Source organism: Chanos chanos, chromosome 10 (genome assembly GCF_902362185.1).
Source record: "Chanos chanos chromosome 10, fChaCha1.1, whole genome shotgun sequence".
Classification (NCBI taxonomy): Eukaryota; Metazoa; Chordata; class Actinopteri; order Gonorynchiformes; family Chanidae; genus Chanos; species Chanos chanos.
The window spans coordinates 39566846-39582299 of NC_044504.1; the positions used below are offsets into that span (position 1 = coordinate 39566846).

Below are 15454 nucleotides of genomic sequence, written 5' to 3' on the forward strand. Positions count from 1 at the left end.
TGTCTTCTGCAGTTAACACACAGACTCTGGTTAGTGTCCTCTCTACTCTCTACTCTCCACTCTTTACTCTCCACTCTCTACTCTCTACTCTCTACTCTCCACTCTTTACTCTCTACTCTCTACTCTCCACTCTCTACTCTCCACTCTCCACTCTCTACTCTTTACTCTCCACTCTACTCTCCACTCTTTACTCTCCACTCTCTACTCTCTACTCTCCACTCTTTACTCTCCACTCTCTACTCTCTACTCTCTACTCTCCACTCTTTACTCTCTACTCTCCACTCTCTACTCTCCACTCTCCACTCTCTACTCTTTACTCTCCACTCTACTCTCTACTCTTTACTCTCTACTCTCCACTCTCCACTCTTTACTCTCCACTCTCTACTCTCTACTCTTTACTCTCCACTCTCTACTCTTTACTCTCCACTCTCCACTCTCTACTCTCCACTCTCCACTCTCTACACTCCACTCTGTACTCTCTACTCTCTACTCTTTACTCTCCACTCTCCACTCTCTACTCTCTACTCTCTACTCTCCACTCTCCACTCTCTACTCTCTACTCTCCACTCTCCACTTGTGTACTGACCTGTACTCATTCCCGGTCTCTGACAGGCAGACTTCCCGTGTGATTACCAGGTCTCTGACAGGCAGACCTAAACCTAAAAAACATAGCTGTGCCTGAATGGATCACTGTTGTACACTGCTATATGAATCAAGCAAAGCAAACTTACCTCAGAGTGTCATTGTGCTGTAATTTCGAAAATGTCAGTCAGACAGTTTCTGTTGCAGAACTTTTGGTTGCAACAGAGTTTTGTAGAAAAAGTTTGTAATTTAGCAGGGAGTTTACCTGTTGAAATAGTAAGCTTTTTTTTCTCTCTATTCATACTGTCTGTCCTCTCTCACTCTCCTCTGTGTAGCCAATCACCTCCAGCCCAGCAGTGAGAAAGCAGAGGTTCCTGGGTAAGTGCAGTCCCATCGTGGCCATTAGTTTGTGTGCTGTTGCAGAAGGATGACTGGGTCCCTGACTGCTCACTCTTTATTAGATACGGGTTGCCTGCAAAGGACAGAAGGAGCCAGTTCAAACAGAAAGGCAGGAGTATGAACTCTACCGGCTCTGGCAAGAGTAGCGCTACAGTGTCCAGGTTCATGGGAAAACATATCTGATATATATATATTTTTTAAAGATTGTTATGTCTTTTTCATGTTTCATGTCATAGGACAAAGTGCACATAGCATGCAGTTCAGTAAGTGTGTGTGTGTGTGTCGTTGTGTCTGTGTGATTGTTCATTTAGAGTGCGTGGTGTGTGTGTGTGTGTGTGTGTGTGGTTGTGTCTCAGTGTGTCAGTTCAGTAAATGTGTGTGTGTGTGTGTGTGTGTGTGGTTTTGTCATAGTATGACGACATAGTAAGTGTGTGTGTGTGTGTGTGTGTGTGTGTGCGCCTGCGCACGTGGGCATGTGTAATTGTGTCTCAGTGTGTCAGTTTAGTAAATGTGTGTGTGTGTGTGTGTGTGTGTGTGTTGTGTCTCAGTGTGTCAGTTTAGTAAATGTGTGTGTGTGTGTGTGTGTGTGTGTGTGTTGTGTCTCAGTGTGTCAGTTTAGTAAATGTGTGTGTGCTTGTGTCTCAGTGTGTCAGAGCTACTGGACCTTTATGAGGAGGACCCAGAGGAGATCCTGTATAACCTGGGCTTTGGTCGGGAAGAGCCGGACATCGCCTCCAAAATCCCCTCCCGCTTCTTCAACTCTTCCTCCAGTGCAAAAGGAATCGACATCAAAGTGTACCTGGGAGCTCAGATACAGCGCATGGAGCTGGAGAATCCAAACTACGCCCTGACAAGTATGGCCTCTTTCTCAATATGCTTTGACATCTCTGGCTGCACTCTGAGTGTAACTGCGGTGTAGAGGGAGAAGAGAGCCTTTATCAGCAAGCAGATACATGTAGAGAGAGAGAGAGACAGAGAGACAGACAGCGACAGAGAGAGAGAGAGAGAGAGAGAGAGAGAGAGAGAGAGAGAGAGAGAGAGAGAGAGATGGGGGCCAGGGCAGTGGGGAAGAGTGAAAGAGGTAGGTACTATGGACTGCAGCACCAATTTTCCATTGCTTCTTTCATCAGCACTTGTTCTTCATTCTGTGCAGAGCTTTTCCTGCCTTTCTTAATGCACATAAAACAGGGGGAGCTGGTTGTGTATATGAGCAAGGCCAGTTTGGAATTGGCTGAATAGGAGTGTAACACAAGGAGGCCTTTGTCCGTGGCGGGCACTGTGAGTGCGGACGGGCAGGCATTGGTGGAGAGGAGCAGACTGTGCTCTTCTCTCACAGCGGGTTCTTGCCCCTCTGCCAGCTTTGTGGTTGTCTCTCTGTTGGCCTACATTTGCATAACTCATGTGGCTGGCGAAGCCAGGACAAAGGAGCTGCCACAAAGCGGATGGTTAGGAAGAGGAAGTCACAGTGCCGGGGACAGGGACGTGTGAACTGACTTAAACAGGGCTCTTGTTGTGCAGACATGTTCGGAAGTGGATGGTGTGAGAAGCAAACTGTTGCTCTCGAGTAGGTTTGATGTTTATCTTTAGATACCTGTTTATTTAGCTGGGCTGTTTTGCCTCTGGAGTCCACTCAGAATGTTGTGCCTCCTCCTTAGACGCGTGTTTGTTTTGAGGTAAGGAAGTGAGCAGCCTTCAGGAGCAGAGGCCTTACTGTACCATACAGAGCTGAAAAAACTTAACAACAGCAGCTGTTCTAGACTGTATACAGCTTTATCTGAACATTTTTATAGCATAATCTGACCATTTCTAGAGCAGAATGCATTTAGATAGTGTTATTGCAGAGCATAGTTAGCACACCTATATAGCATTACCAGAGCAGTTTCACCTCAAGAACAGTTCCAGTGAAATCCTAAATGAGGAACTGAAGTGCAGTCTGTGCCTCTTGTCGATTTTCTGTGCAACATCTGTTTCTTCCTTTCAGAAGAAAAGGGGGGGGGGGGGTAAGATCACAGAGGAGATGTGTGTGTCCCTCTCTCATAAAAAAAAACAAAACAAAACAAAAAAACTGTTTCTGTTCCTTTTTTTGGCTTGTGTTTCCTGTGGGCAATGCCTGAATGCTGAGTCAGTCAGTTGGTCACAGGCAGGAAGGACTGCACAGTAAGAGATAGATGTCCATTTCTGGATAAAGTCCCAAAAAATGTCAGTTCTTGAATATCATACAGAAGACGCTGCATCTGAAAAATATCAAATCAGTGTCAGTCTTCCTGCTCTGTGTTCTATTTTAGTGTTATCATAGTTTATGACTGATGCATCGCATGCAAGTTGTAGCTCTCTTTAGTGTTCATCTTTTCAGTGACTGGACAATTTCAAATACTTCCAGGAATGTGATCTTACTATCAGGACCTTGGTTACTGCCCATTGTTCTTGCTGTACTTGTATCTGTTTTTGCACATATAGGGACAATATAATCACTCAGAGACCACTGGGCCCTGCTGAAGAAAGGTCCTGTTCTTCTCTTAAAGGTCGTTTCCGGCAGACAGAGGTCCTTGCAACCGTCGCCAATGTCTTCACTGAGATCTACTCCCAGGTGTCGGGCAGACCCACGCAGAGGATTGGGAGCTGTGAGGGGGAGTCCAAAGAGCCCTCACAACTGAAGAGAAACAACTCAGCCCTGAATGCAGCCAAGATCCTGAAGAAGACCATCACCAGGCAGAACCTGCTGAGCTCCACAGAGGGAGCACAAAGCCCATCCTCTGTCACCTCGGACCCCGGCAAGGGGGAGGCTGTGAGCCCCGGTGTTTGGGACAGCCCCAGTGAGTCTGAGCACAAACAGCAGAGGATGTTTAGGAAGAAGGACTCGCCCTCTCTGGCCACCGTGACAGAGGAGTCACAGCAAGGCAGTGCAGACAACCCCTTAAACGGAGACGCGGCGACGGGGCAAGGAGTCGAAAGTTCCTCTTCCACTCCTTTTGTAGGCAGTGAGCAGTCTCCTCTGAACGGAGAACAATTACCTGAGCGAAGTTCTGCGTCTGTTCAGGCGCTGGGCAGGGAGGTCCCAGAGGCCCCAGTCCTGGTGAGCATCAGTGGAGCATCTGAGGAGGGTGACATGAGCATGACCAGTGACGCTGATGTGGGCAGAGGAGAAAGCCATCAGAAAGCAGTCACCTCCACACCAGACAAGGAGACACCAAACCTCCTTCCCAACCCTCACATTGCTCACCTCCTCAGCCAGCCCAGAGATTCGTTTGAAATGGAGGAGGTATGGCTCTAAACTGCAGCCCTGTGTCTTTCTTCGCAAAGCTCCTGCTTTTTGCTGTAGTCGCAAAATGCTAACAAACGCTAAAGGTCACGACTTTAAGGCTAAAAATAAACAGGTTCTGGTACAAATGTGCCCTGGAGGTTAGGCTGTGGTCGCTGTGGCTTTGTGTTCTAATATGCCGCAGAACTACCTCTCTGCTAAGATGCTGGCTATATATGTCAGGTTATGTTGAGCGGTTGTGTTGTGTGCTTTGCTGCGCGAGGGCGGCGCTCATGAACTCTTCTGTTTGCAGTTGCAGAGTAATGAGGATGACGCTCCCCCAGGAACCCGCTGCACCTCTAGAGCCAGCAGCGGTGAGTACAGCGAGATATGCGTGTCGCAGCATAGGAATCCTCAATCGTGCTCTTCTGTTTCATTATTCTCTCGACTTTTTTACGCAGTAGAAGTGGTTTAATTTAGCGTGTCTTGTGTTTTCAGTCCCAAAGAATGTTTGGATAAATGCCAGTTAGTTCAGGCTTATTTCCAGTAAGGGCATCGGAACACTGGGAACCACATGTTTTTGATAAGTAGCGGAGACAATGCTCAGATGTTCGTGGGTTTCTTGATGATTGAATTAGGGTTTGATGTGATAGGTCAGAATGTTGCTACAGAACAGCCCTAACCCGTCTAATCCAGACTGACTGGTACTAATTTGAGTTTTCCAAGAAAGCAAGATCAGTGCGACATTTTCTTATACAAGTCCTCGCTTGTCACCATGTGAAAAGCCTTAACCTGTTTGACGAGGGCTGTGTGGTTTCACAAATGATTCAACTCTGCCCTCTTGTGGTAGAGCTTTACTGTCTTCAGAACTGTTGAGATGTTAAAATGAAAATGTGGGTATAATGTGTGAAGCAAGTCAACATAAGGATCTTTTTTTACGAGTGCATATTGTTCACACACTTTATTTTTTGCTTCAAAGAAAAACAGCTAAAAACATCTCTTTCTGTCTGTTTGCAGAGCATTTGCTGAGGACGGGCAGTCAGCAGTCTGACAGCAGTGGTTTTGCAGAGGATCCATCCACAGACGGCTCAGCTAATTACCTTAAGGTGAGTTTGCTTCCACTGAGGGAATGTTTAAGACCCTACAAACGTCAGATGTGCCTGTTGCAGAGACGGCATCTTTTGCACCTGTGCGCAGTTGATCTCCTGTAGCGGTCATTCCTCAGAGCTCCTTGGCCACTTCACAGATTTGTTGTAGCCATTCACCATCTCACCTGATTCAACTTGTTTTCAAGCCCTTAATTAGTTTAGTCAGTTTTACCACTTCAAGCCTGCAACAAATATGTTCCCCAAGGAGAGATCTAAGCTGTCTTATGGTGAAAGGCAAAGAGAATTTAAAAAGTTTCCCTTTATCTGCTGTTTTGATGTCGTTGTCTTTAAGTAAAAAAAGATGAGTAATAGGTATGTTGTGGATGTGTTTGGAGCAGGTACAGGAGAGCTCCGACAGCTGTGATAGTGAGACCACCGTGACGTCTCATGCGGGAGACGTGAGCACTCCCGTGGCTCTGGAGCACCTCACGTTTGAGAGGAGTCAGGGGTTGGATCTGTTTCCTCAGTCTGGGAGAGGGAGCTCCAGCCAGGCCCAGGAGGACAGGAACATTCCTGAGTATTTCTGCCACCCCAGACAAGTCACCTCAATGACCCAGAATCTGCCAAGCGCTTGCCTGGACGAATCTGCTCTTGCCTCTGAACTGCATGGCTCTTCTGAGACGTCTGCTGGTGGAGAACCTGCCGCTTTAGTGGAACCTGATGTTTCTGCAGACGTGGGAGCCATCGGAGAGTCCACCGTGCCTGAACCCTCTGTGGAAGCAGTTCTGACCTCTGATGCTATCAACAGCATGGAGCCTGTCTCCACAGAGGTGCAGGGCTGCACTAAGGAACCAGATTCACTCACAGAACCAGAGACCAACCTGGAGCGTGATGACACAGTTCAGCATGAGTCTCCCTCCGGGGCTCCAGAATCAGAGCAGTCTGGGCCCAGTCCGTCTGACCGGGTGCGTGTGGCTCTACAGCGGGTCCAGCAGAGATCCTCTTCCACGTCTGAAGACGGAACAGGTGAGGTGAGAGTCAAAGCCAGGGATTCACTGAGAGACAGAAACCCCCTGAGGAGATCCAGTTCTCTGCCCAGCTCCCTGCTCAGCCCGTCGCGCGTCGTCTCCTCTGTCCGCATTCAGCTGGGCCGCGGGTCCGTCAAACACTGCACCCCGCCTTCCTACGCTTACCGCTTCGGCCCTGAGGAAGACCAGCCGCTGCTCAACAGGGAGGAGGTGGACTCTATCGTGGAGGAAGACGAGGAGGAGCCACAGTCATCCTGTCGTTCCACCCTCATCATCAGGTCAGCACCCGGGGAGGGAGAAATACCCCCGGAGTCTCGAGGGGCGGAGGAGCCCCCTCGTGGTGGCGTGCCCCCTTACCCCCTGTGCCTACCCAGATATCTCACCCACTCATCCAGTTCTCTGTACAGTGCTCCCCAAGACTGGGCCCCTAGACCACTCGGAGAAGCCCCGTCCTGGAGCACCTGCAGCGTGCCCAACCTCCCCCAGCACACCTCCATGGCTTACTCTCCCACTCCGCCTCACGCCTCTGTCCACTACCCATACCACAGAGGAGCGTACGGCTCCCCCTACAGCCAGTCTCCTGGCCCCATTCACAGTCCCTTAGCCCAAGTACACAGTGCTCCTCCCGGGCAACTACACAACTCCCCGTTCGCTCAGCCTCCCCATGGCCCCATATATACTGCGCCTCACCCAGGCCTGCCCTTCAATCATCTACACAACACACACTTCAGCTCTCCGTACCACCCTCAGCTGAGTGCTGCTCACAGTGGGTCTCTCAGCAACCTCCAGGGCAGCCCGTACAGCCCTCACACTCCCCTGTGTCACACACACTCTGCTCCCTGCAGCTTTGCCTATAACAGTCCTGCTAATCTTCCACCCGTGCCCTGCGGTCACACCTACGCTCCGCAGTGTTCAGGTGTCCCCGCGCACCCTTTCCCCTGTGACCCCGCCCCTCCCCCGCCGCTCAACAGCACAGAAATGCAGCTCAGACGGGTTCTGCATGACATCAGAGGCACTGTTCAAAGTCTGGAGCAGGTGAGTCACGCTCCTGTCATACATGATCTAACTTCACATCACACATGATTTAACTTCACATCACACATGATTTAACTTCACATTCTGTCCTCAAACAGAGGTCAACTCAGCATTCTTAACATGATTTACATTCCACTCTGTTCTCCTGTAAGGGATCCTACAAAGCCATGTTCTGTTAAATTGGAAAGTGATTAGGGGAGACCTACCAAGAACAGGGCACACCCAACCTATGACACGCCCAACCTATGCAGTCTCTCTCTCTGGCAACACCAGACTAGGACATAAATCTTTTGCGTGATGTGAATTTGTCCCAGATATGAGTTGGTATGAGTTGGGTTTTGGGGAAGAACTGCCCCTGTTTTATATTACTTCTTTAGAAGTTAGGGTTGGCATTCTGCATACACACCTATGCCTGAGGTACTGATGAAAATAATGAAGAGAGTGATCTTATTTTAGTGACTAAGTAACTTGTAATTAATCATTTTTCATCCTGCCTCTGAACTGCATTTGATATTTCTGATTTGGGTGAAATAAGGATGAAACATGAACCATCATCATATAAAGCCCTCCCTTAAAGCTAATACACACACACACACACACACACACTCACTCTCACACACTCTTTCTTTCTCACACACACACACACACACACTCTCTCTCTCTTACACTCTCTCTCTCACACACACACACACACTCACTCGCACACACTCTTTCTTTCTCACACACACACAAACACACACACACACACACACACACTCAATGGTGAGTCATGTTATGACCATTTCCAGAAGATCAGTCCAGACTAGTTTCGTCTGCCTTTGGCTTGTGTTGTAACTGCTCAGTGCTTGTGTTGGCAGGGCTTTTGTGTGCATGGTGATGACACTCCTTCAGGCATGCGCAGCCCACAGCAGCCCGTCTACGAGGTATGCTGCTCTCATGCTAAAGGAATTCAGCGCCCTCCTACTCCAGCCTCACAAACAATACAGAAGAATCAGCCCATTTGTGTAGTACTTCTGTAGAATCTGACATGCTCACCAGTAGCTCACTGTGAGATTTCATTCTTCCTCATTCTTTCTCTCCCTCTGTAGGAGCTGCAGAAGAGACGAAAGAGTCTGAATGTGTTCCGTTCTCAGATGATGGATCTGGAGCTGGCTCTGATGAGGCAGCAGTCTATGGTTTATCAACACCTTACACCAGAGGAGAGGTGAGCCGTTCGGACCCGTCACCTTACCCCTGTGCCCGGTCACCCCCCCCCCCCACGCCCCCCCCACTCCACTCCAGTCCCCCACCCCCATCACCCCACCCCCATCACAGCCAGGGGCAGCGTGCCATAACCCACTTGGTTTTCTTTAGAGTGTTTACATCCAGACATGGTTTCCCTCTACAGGGCTACCTAATGAAGGATATTGAACACAAGTCTTAATACTGGGTCACTTTTTGTGCAATTATTGATTAACTAATTATTGATTCATGTAACAGAAGCAACTTCTTCTCTTCTTAAGGACAAAGAGCTCTGTTGCCTTTGTGTGTGTTTTAATTTGCGCATACTCTGTTTGTGTGTGTGTGTACACATGTGGGTGTGTGGTGTGTGTGTGTTTATATGTGTGTGTGTGTGTGTGTGTGTGTGTGTGTTTGTGTATGCACACGCGCCTGTGCGTGTATGTGTGCATGCATGTGTGTGTGCTTGTGTGTGCACGCGCTTGTGTGTTTGTGTTTGTGTATGCACACGCGCCTGTGTGTGTGTGTGTGCATGCATGTATGTGTGCTTATATGTGTGTGTGTGTGTGTGTGTTTGTGCATGCATGTGTGTGTGCTTATGTGTGCATGCGTGTGTGTGTGCATGCGTGTGTGTGTGTGTGTGTGTGTGTGTGTTTGTGTGTGCATGCGCGCGCGCGCGTGTGTGTGTTTGTGCATGCATGTGTGTGTGCTTATGTGTGCATGCGTGTGTGTGTGCATGCGTGTGTGTGTGTGTGTGTGTGTGTGTGTGTGTTGTTGATTATCTGGTCCTCAGGCAGGAGGCGGAGCATCTGCAGCAGCTGCGTGCTGCTGTGCGGCAGGAGCTGCAGGAGCTGGAGCTGCAGCTAGAGGATCGACTGCTCTCCCTCAATGAACAGCTACGCTCAGCACAACATGCCAATCTGAGTCGCCACCCACTGGTTAGTGTCTGCTACTGCAGCAACCAAGTTCATTTCTCAGATGAGGAACGATGCTAAGAATCACTAGTCAATCAATAGAAAGGTTTTCACTGTGTCCCCCATTCTTTCCTCTGGCTTCGTGATATTTCACCACATGTCAATGCTAGTGTTGCTTTATTGGTTTTACATATGTAAAGTTAAGTGACGAAAGACCATGAAATAATATTAAATAATAGCGCAGAAGTAATAGAAACTGTAGCACATCAGCTATAGGACAGCGGTATTTTTTCCTGGCTGAAGGGGAAAGTTATATGATCGTGTGAAGTATATTCTTGTTCAGGTGATGTAAATTGTGTTTGTGTCTTTCAGGGCATACGCAGAGGGGAAAGCACAGACAGCCTGTCTAATGCCTCTGCTCTCAGAGCCATGGAACCGGTGTGTATGTCCCCTCGTGTTACGCTGAGCCGTCTCTCCTGTCACGCTGCCCCTCTCACACTCTCACTTTTTCCCTCTGTCTGTGTGTGGTTGTGGGATGTATGTCCAGGTCTCAGACCTTCTCAGGGAGCAGTTGTACTTGCAGACAGAACTGGGGTACGAGGGAGGGGCCAGTGCTGCGGCGTCCAGTTCTGGGCACTCGTCACGGGCGGCCAGTCCTGCCAGGTTCTCCAGACCTCCGGAGCGATCCCTGCCTCAGAGACCAGCTGTGTACCGGGCCACTGTCTGCCTCACTCCTGCTCTCCCTCCACGAGCAGGTGCAGGGACCCCCCCGCCAGAGAACTCGGAGGAACAGAGGCAGATCCCAGCTACTCCCTACTCTGAAGAGAGAGAGGAGAGAGGAGCTGGTAGTGACTCCTCATTGGATGGCCATGGAGGCAGGGCATCCGTTGATTCCCTTCTTTTGGAGGAGCAGGGCGGAGGCCGAGGGGATGCATCTAGCCCTCATCTTCAACAGCTGATTAAGGAGGTGAGTGAGAGAGCTTGAGTTCTTTTCTGTTAGACCTGTGTCCTTTCATTAGGGAGATACACTGCGGTCACACTGAAACACTTAAAATGATAGCTGTCCATGGGAATTTGACTTGAGCATATGAACAGAGCTGGACTGTTAATCAGACAAGGGATATGTCTTGGACTGAGTTGTGTTTTGAATGGAAAATCTCTATTCAAAATGTTTTCGACTACAGAACAAGACTTAGTGCTTCTGAAAAACTTGCTCCATTTCTCATTCAAACAAATGTGTCAGTTGTTATGTATCGCTATGAGAGTTTCCTACAAAAGTTTTTGCCAAAACGCTTTCTCTCTAGTGATACATACACACACAGACATATCCAGATACAGACTGCAATGGCCAAAGCAGGTTTTACTGGGTCCTTGGGTACAACTTAAACTGTTGGTTTGGGCAGGCAGATTGGGTGACACCTTTCCAATTGACATAATCGTTTTTCAAAGGAATTTTTTTAAGGGGAACTTGGAATCGATTGGGCTTCCAGCCTTGAGTATTTTTTGTAATTCTGTAGAATGATGTAAATCTGGCAGGACTGAGTGTGTTGTGGGGGAGATGTTCTCCATCTGTGTGTTGGTGTGCGTTTCACACCTCTCTCAGTACAGCCTGTTCCTGGCACGGTTTGAAACACGGTTTTGGTCCGTCTAAATGCTACTGTGTGCTTTGTCAACTCTGCTAGCGTGGCTCTGACAGCGTGTAGACCTTACAGTGTGTGGACCTGTTGATGTTCCTCTAGTTCCATTGCCTTGTTTTTCACGGCGACTTAAATTCCAGATCAAAGCCAGTATTGCTGACGAGATCCGCCAGGAGATTGTGAATGAACTTCTGGCTGCTGTGTCACCACGGAGATCTCCAATGGCAACGCGAGGGCACCCAGTCTGAGGATGGAACTGGGTTCTGTAGGTTTGTTTCCCTATATGGAAAATAAAATGACAAGTGTTACCATGGTTACTAGTTGTTTCCATACATTTATACCGGCATGTTACTAATCTGATTGTGACCTTATACCTGTGCCGTCTTCCTGCCGGCCGTCCCCTGTGTGTGTGGCGGCTGAAGAGAAGAGACTGAAGCGTGATGAAGCGTGCACTGAGAACAGCTGTATCTGTGTCTGAGGAAACCTCTGCTGCTCCTCACCAAGCTCCAGCACACACTACTGCCACGGAACAACATGCATCACAGCCTTCATTTCCACGCTCAGACGGCAACGTGTCCGCGACCGTGAGAGCCTGTAGCCTACTGACTTCTGTTGGTGCATTTTATTGAAATGTTCTGATATTTCTGGTATGTGATGTATTTAAGTATGTGATGAGGGTCCAGGTGCATGTCTGTTTGGTGAAAGGTGATGAGACTTGAGGAGACTTTTGCTTGTTTAGAAAAAAAAGAAGAAAAGTTGTGCGTTACGGGGAGAGATGTCTGCTGTAATTGGATTGTGTTCTAATGTGACCTCTGTGAGGACACTAACTGTGCAATACATTTCACTTTTCAACTTGAACTCACTGATTACAACTACTGTTTTAGACTTGCCACTTTGAATATGGTTTTCTGTGTAGTATGCATAATTGTCTTGGTCTTTATCATGTCTTTGTCAGTAGTTGATCACATTCTATGTGTCTAGGAGATAAACTAAAACCTAAGAAGCACATTTTATTTGTATGTTACTTATCATTAGGAAGCACTAAATCGACTATATGTGTACAGAGTCGCAAAACGACCGAAAAAGTTTTATTTCTTAATGTCAACAACTATTAGTTTATCAGAAAACCTTTCTATCAGTTCTTGCGCTCCTAAAGGAGTCTTGATCAATTCTTTTGTGTTTCACAACTACAGTTTATTTCAAGTGTTGGTCCTATGATTCCGCGGCCGCGTCCGTCTCTGAGAGAGAGAGAGGGAGAATTCAACGCTGCCTTCACACACAATAATGTTTCTGTCTCAACATGAATCCTAATACTAACTGATCTATGACTACATGTCGATGGAGAGTTTTTTCTGTCTTTTTAAGGGACTTGCTAACCTGTCACCCGGGATGCATGAGGGATCAGCTCTGAGTAAAATCATTAATAAAGATTTATTTATTTTGCATAAATCAGGTGCATTGTTGTTCTTCAGCCATATTTGGGCCTACACGGTGGAGCACATTTAAATAAAACCACTTTAGATTAGTGCGAAATTTGAAATGTTCCCGTTGGATCAAATGACAGACTGCCATATCCCTGTTCCGACTCTTCTGTTCAGTGGTTGTGTGCCGGGGCACAAGCACCATAACAGAACACTGAGATCTGTGCTTTAGCTTTGACAGAGGCTCAGAGGTAGTGCCTGGGGGGGCTCCCTGCAGTAGAGTAGCGCCTGTATATACATCCATACATGCTTTTCCATCAGTGTCTCCTAATGCGATTACACTGACTGCTGCGGAAGAGCTTCTGGCCAACACCACTTCCTGATAATTGTGTCTAAGATGACCCCGCCCTTTGCTGTTTTCCTCTTTCCTCTCACTGGTGCATCAGCCCAAGTCATACCAAAGACTATCACTGTTCTTATCTGTAGCTGTCTGATATAATTACATCTCTTGATGGGATTTCTGTCAATGGGGAATGCAATATTCCATTAATGGAGAGTTTTTATCATCGTTTTAGGGATATTAAACAGAGAAAAGTTATACTAATCTGTGAAAATAATTTAACACCACTCAAATTTGACACCCCTCCCCGGCCCCAGCCTTGTTACCATGGGAACGAGGCTCTGGGGGGGTGGACATGCGGTGGACCAGTGGAGGGGGGGTGGGGAGAGTGGGGATTGGATAAGGCAGGCGGATATTTGTGTTGGATTCCCCAGAGAGGAGCAATATTACGCTAGAAAAACCCCTCGCTGACAGGACAGGGACCTCTGAGTATCACCCACACAAATGATATTATGGGATTATGTAATGTAATACACGTTACATACATGAACAGTATGCATTTGACCATAACGAGGTTTGTTTTTGATCTATCCTCTGTGTAATGTGTGCTGATGAAGACTGGCTGTGCTGTGTTAGCTCTGTTCAGATGAAGGTCTTTTCCAGACTGAAGCGGGCCTGGGCGTCTCACGTTCACTCTTCACTACGGCGACTGGCGTGTGTCACACCGCAGTGAACCTGAGTGACCTGTGTCTGGGTGGAGCTGTGTTCCTCACCTCACAACCCCCAGCACATACACAAAGCCGCGCTTGTCTCGTTCAGTGTGTTATAAGTCCTGTTTTCTTGTGCAGGCTGAGTGGTTAGGACAGTACTGACCAGTACTATGGTCACTGATGATGTCATAGGCTCTGAGCTAGCACTTTGACCTCAAACTCCTTGTATAGATGCTGTAATTCCATACCTGGGCTCTTATTAAATATTCACTCTAATTTAACGTGACATGTTGTGTACAGCTGGCGTTGACGTACGCCCTGAGGACCTGGCGTGTACCTCCCGGGATTCTGTGCGAGATATTAGCTGTTCTCATGCACAGGGAATGACCTCATAGTCTCTAAATGGGAACCATTGATGCCGGAGAAAAAACAAGAGTCGGCATAGTTATAGCTGAGAGCAGTGTCCTGAATAACCTGTCTGTGCTCCTGCGGCTTTTCCTACTCTTTTAATCAACCTGCAGACTGCCACAACACTCACACTCCTCACTATAATGAACTCAGCACTGCAGTCACTGCACATCTGTAGAAGGCTCCATGACTCTCTGCTTTCAGACAGGATTCCTTCTACACTAGTGTCTGCACTTTTCAGCAACTCTTTGACAATACATTCAACGCGTCTTCTCTTTCTTTTGTTTGTTCAGTTCTCTGGTTTTATACCCTAGCACAGGTTGACATTTAAGTCATTTGAGTCTCATATCGTTGGTGATTTCCTTTGTGACCAGTTAAACCTTCCTGTCAGTGTCTTCAGGTTGTAGTTCATGTGACTACTGACCCATGAGCTTTGGGAGGAGCCCGGTGGATCAGAGTTTATTGTATTATCACTGTAGTATTTTCGGACTGTCTTTGCTGTAGTGACAGTGAGGATAAGCTAAGCTTGGTTTCAGCAGTGCTGGAGAGTGTTCACTGTGTAGCTGTACAGAGGCACATTTAAAACATGCTGTCTGCCTTATTGCCCTGTATATTAACAGATTAATTACAACTCTTTGATGTACGGGCTGTGATAGAAGGCTGTTTTTAGCTTTTAGATGTCTCAGAATTCATCTTAAGAAATGAGTTGTTTCCAGATGTCTCAGAATTCATCTTAAGAAATGAGTTGTTTCCAGAACTAAGAACATTAGCAGAGATAAAAGTGATTTTTTTTTAATAAACAATAAGAATAGGTAAAATGCAAACAGCTAAATACATTTACACATAATACAGTATCATAAATGGACTTGTAGCAAAACAAGAATATGACACTATAAACTGAACTGGAACAGTTACTCTGTGGATACAGTACATACTTCACTTACTGTCATAACCTTTTATTACATGTGTATTTTCACTGTGTTTGTTTAAAGGGAACCAGACTATAATTAATAATCTAAAACAGAAAAGTGCTGTTCTTAAAGTCTGGAATTGGCCAGATGACCTATGCCGTGTCAGACGTGAGGCTCATGAATATTCGATGGGGTTATGAAGAGAGCATGATGGGGCATGTTCCATACGGTACAGTGAAACATCTTTTCCCTGCCTCCTGATTTCACACTGGGAGGAGAAACCTCAGCATACAGGGCAAAAATGTCGGCAGCTTCCTGAAGTTGGATCATTAATAATTAAAGATGCATCAGCAGGTCCTGGTGGGGGCTTCGATTGCACTGTTCTGAGCACTGCTAATGATACCCAGGGAGGAGACAGCGCTGTGGCTATCTGAAGGCTCTCAGCCTATCAGAGAGCAGGCAGCCGACAAACACGGAGGAAACACGGAGTCCCACGGAGGGAGAGGGAGTCTAAACGGGAAAAAG

General features: G+C 47.4%; 1 protein-coding gene across 4 annotated transcripts in view; it reads left to right on the forward strand.

The window, feature by feature from the left end:
- The window catches only part of itprid2 (ITPR interacting domain containing 2), a 29415-nt gene extending 16856 nt beyond the window's left edge, over positions 1-12559 (forward strand). For 2 of the 4 annotated variants that reach the window (XM_030785774.1, XM_030785775.1), the window contains exons 6-19: positions 918-960; positions 1044-1142; positions 1627-1835; positions 3504-4240; positions 4533-4593; positions 5237-5325; positions 5703-7370; positions 8228-8293; positions 8459-8574; positions 9382-9526; positions 9875-9940; positions 10050-10469; positions 11280-11408; positions 11562-12559. In XM_030785774.1, coding sequence (XP_030641634.1) covers positions 918-960; positions 1044-1142; positions 1627-1835; positions 3504-4240; positions 4533-4593; positions 5237-5325; positions 5703-7370; positions 8228-8293; positions 8459-8574; positions 9382-9526; positions 9875-9940; positions 10050-10469; positions 11280-11387 — 3827 coding nt within the window. In that variant the 3' untranslated portion in view covers positions 11388-11408; positions 11562-12559. The remainder of the gene's footprint in view (positions 1-917; positions 961-1043; positions 1143-1626; positions 1836-3503; positions 4241-4532; positions 4594-5236; positions 5326-5702; positions 7371-8227; positions 8294-8458; positions 8575-9381; positions 9527-9874; positions 9941-10049; positions 10470-11279; positions 11409-11561) is intronic. The other 2 variants (XM_030785776.1, XM_030785777.1) reach the window with 2 other exon arrangements.
- The last annotated feature ends 2895 nt before the right edge of the window (positions 12560-15454 follow it).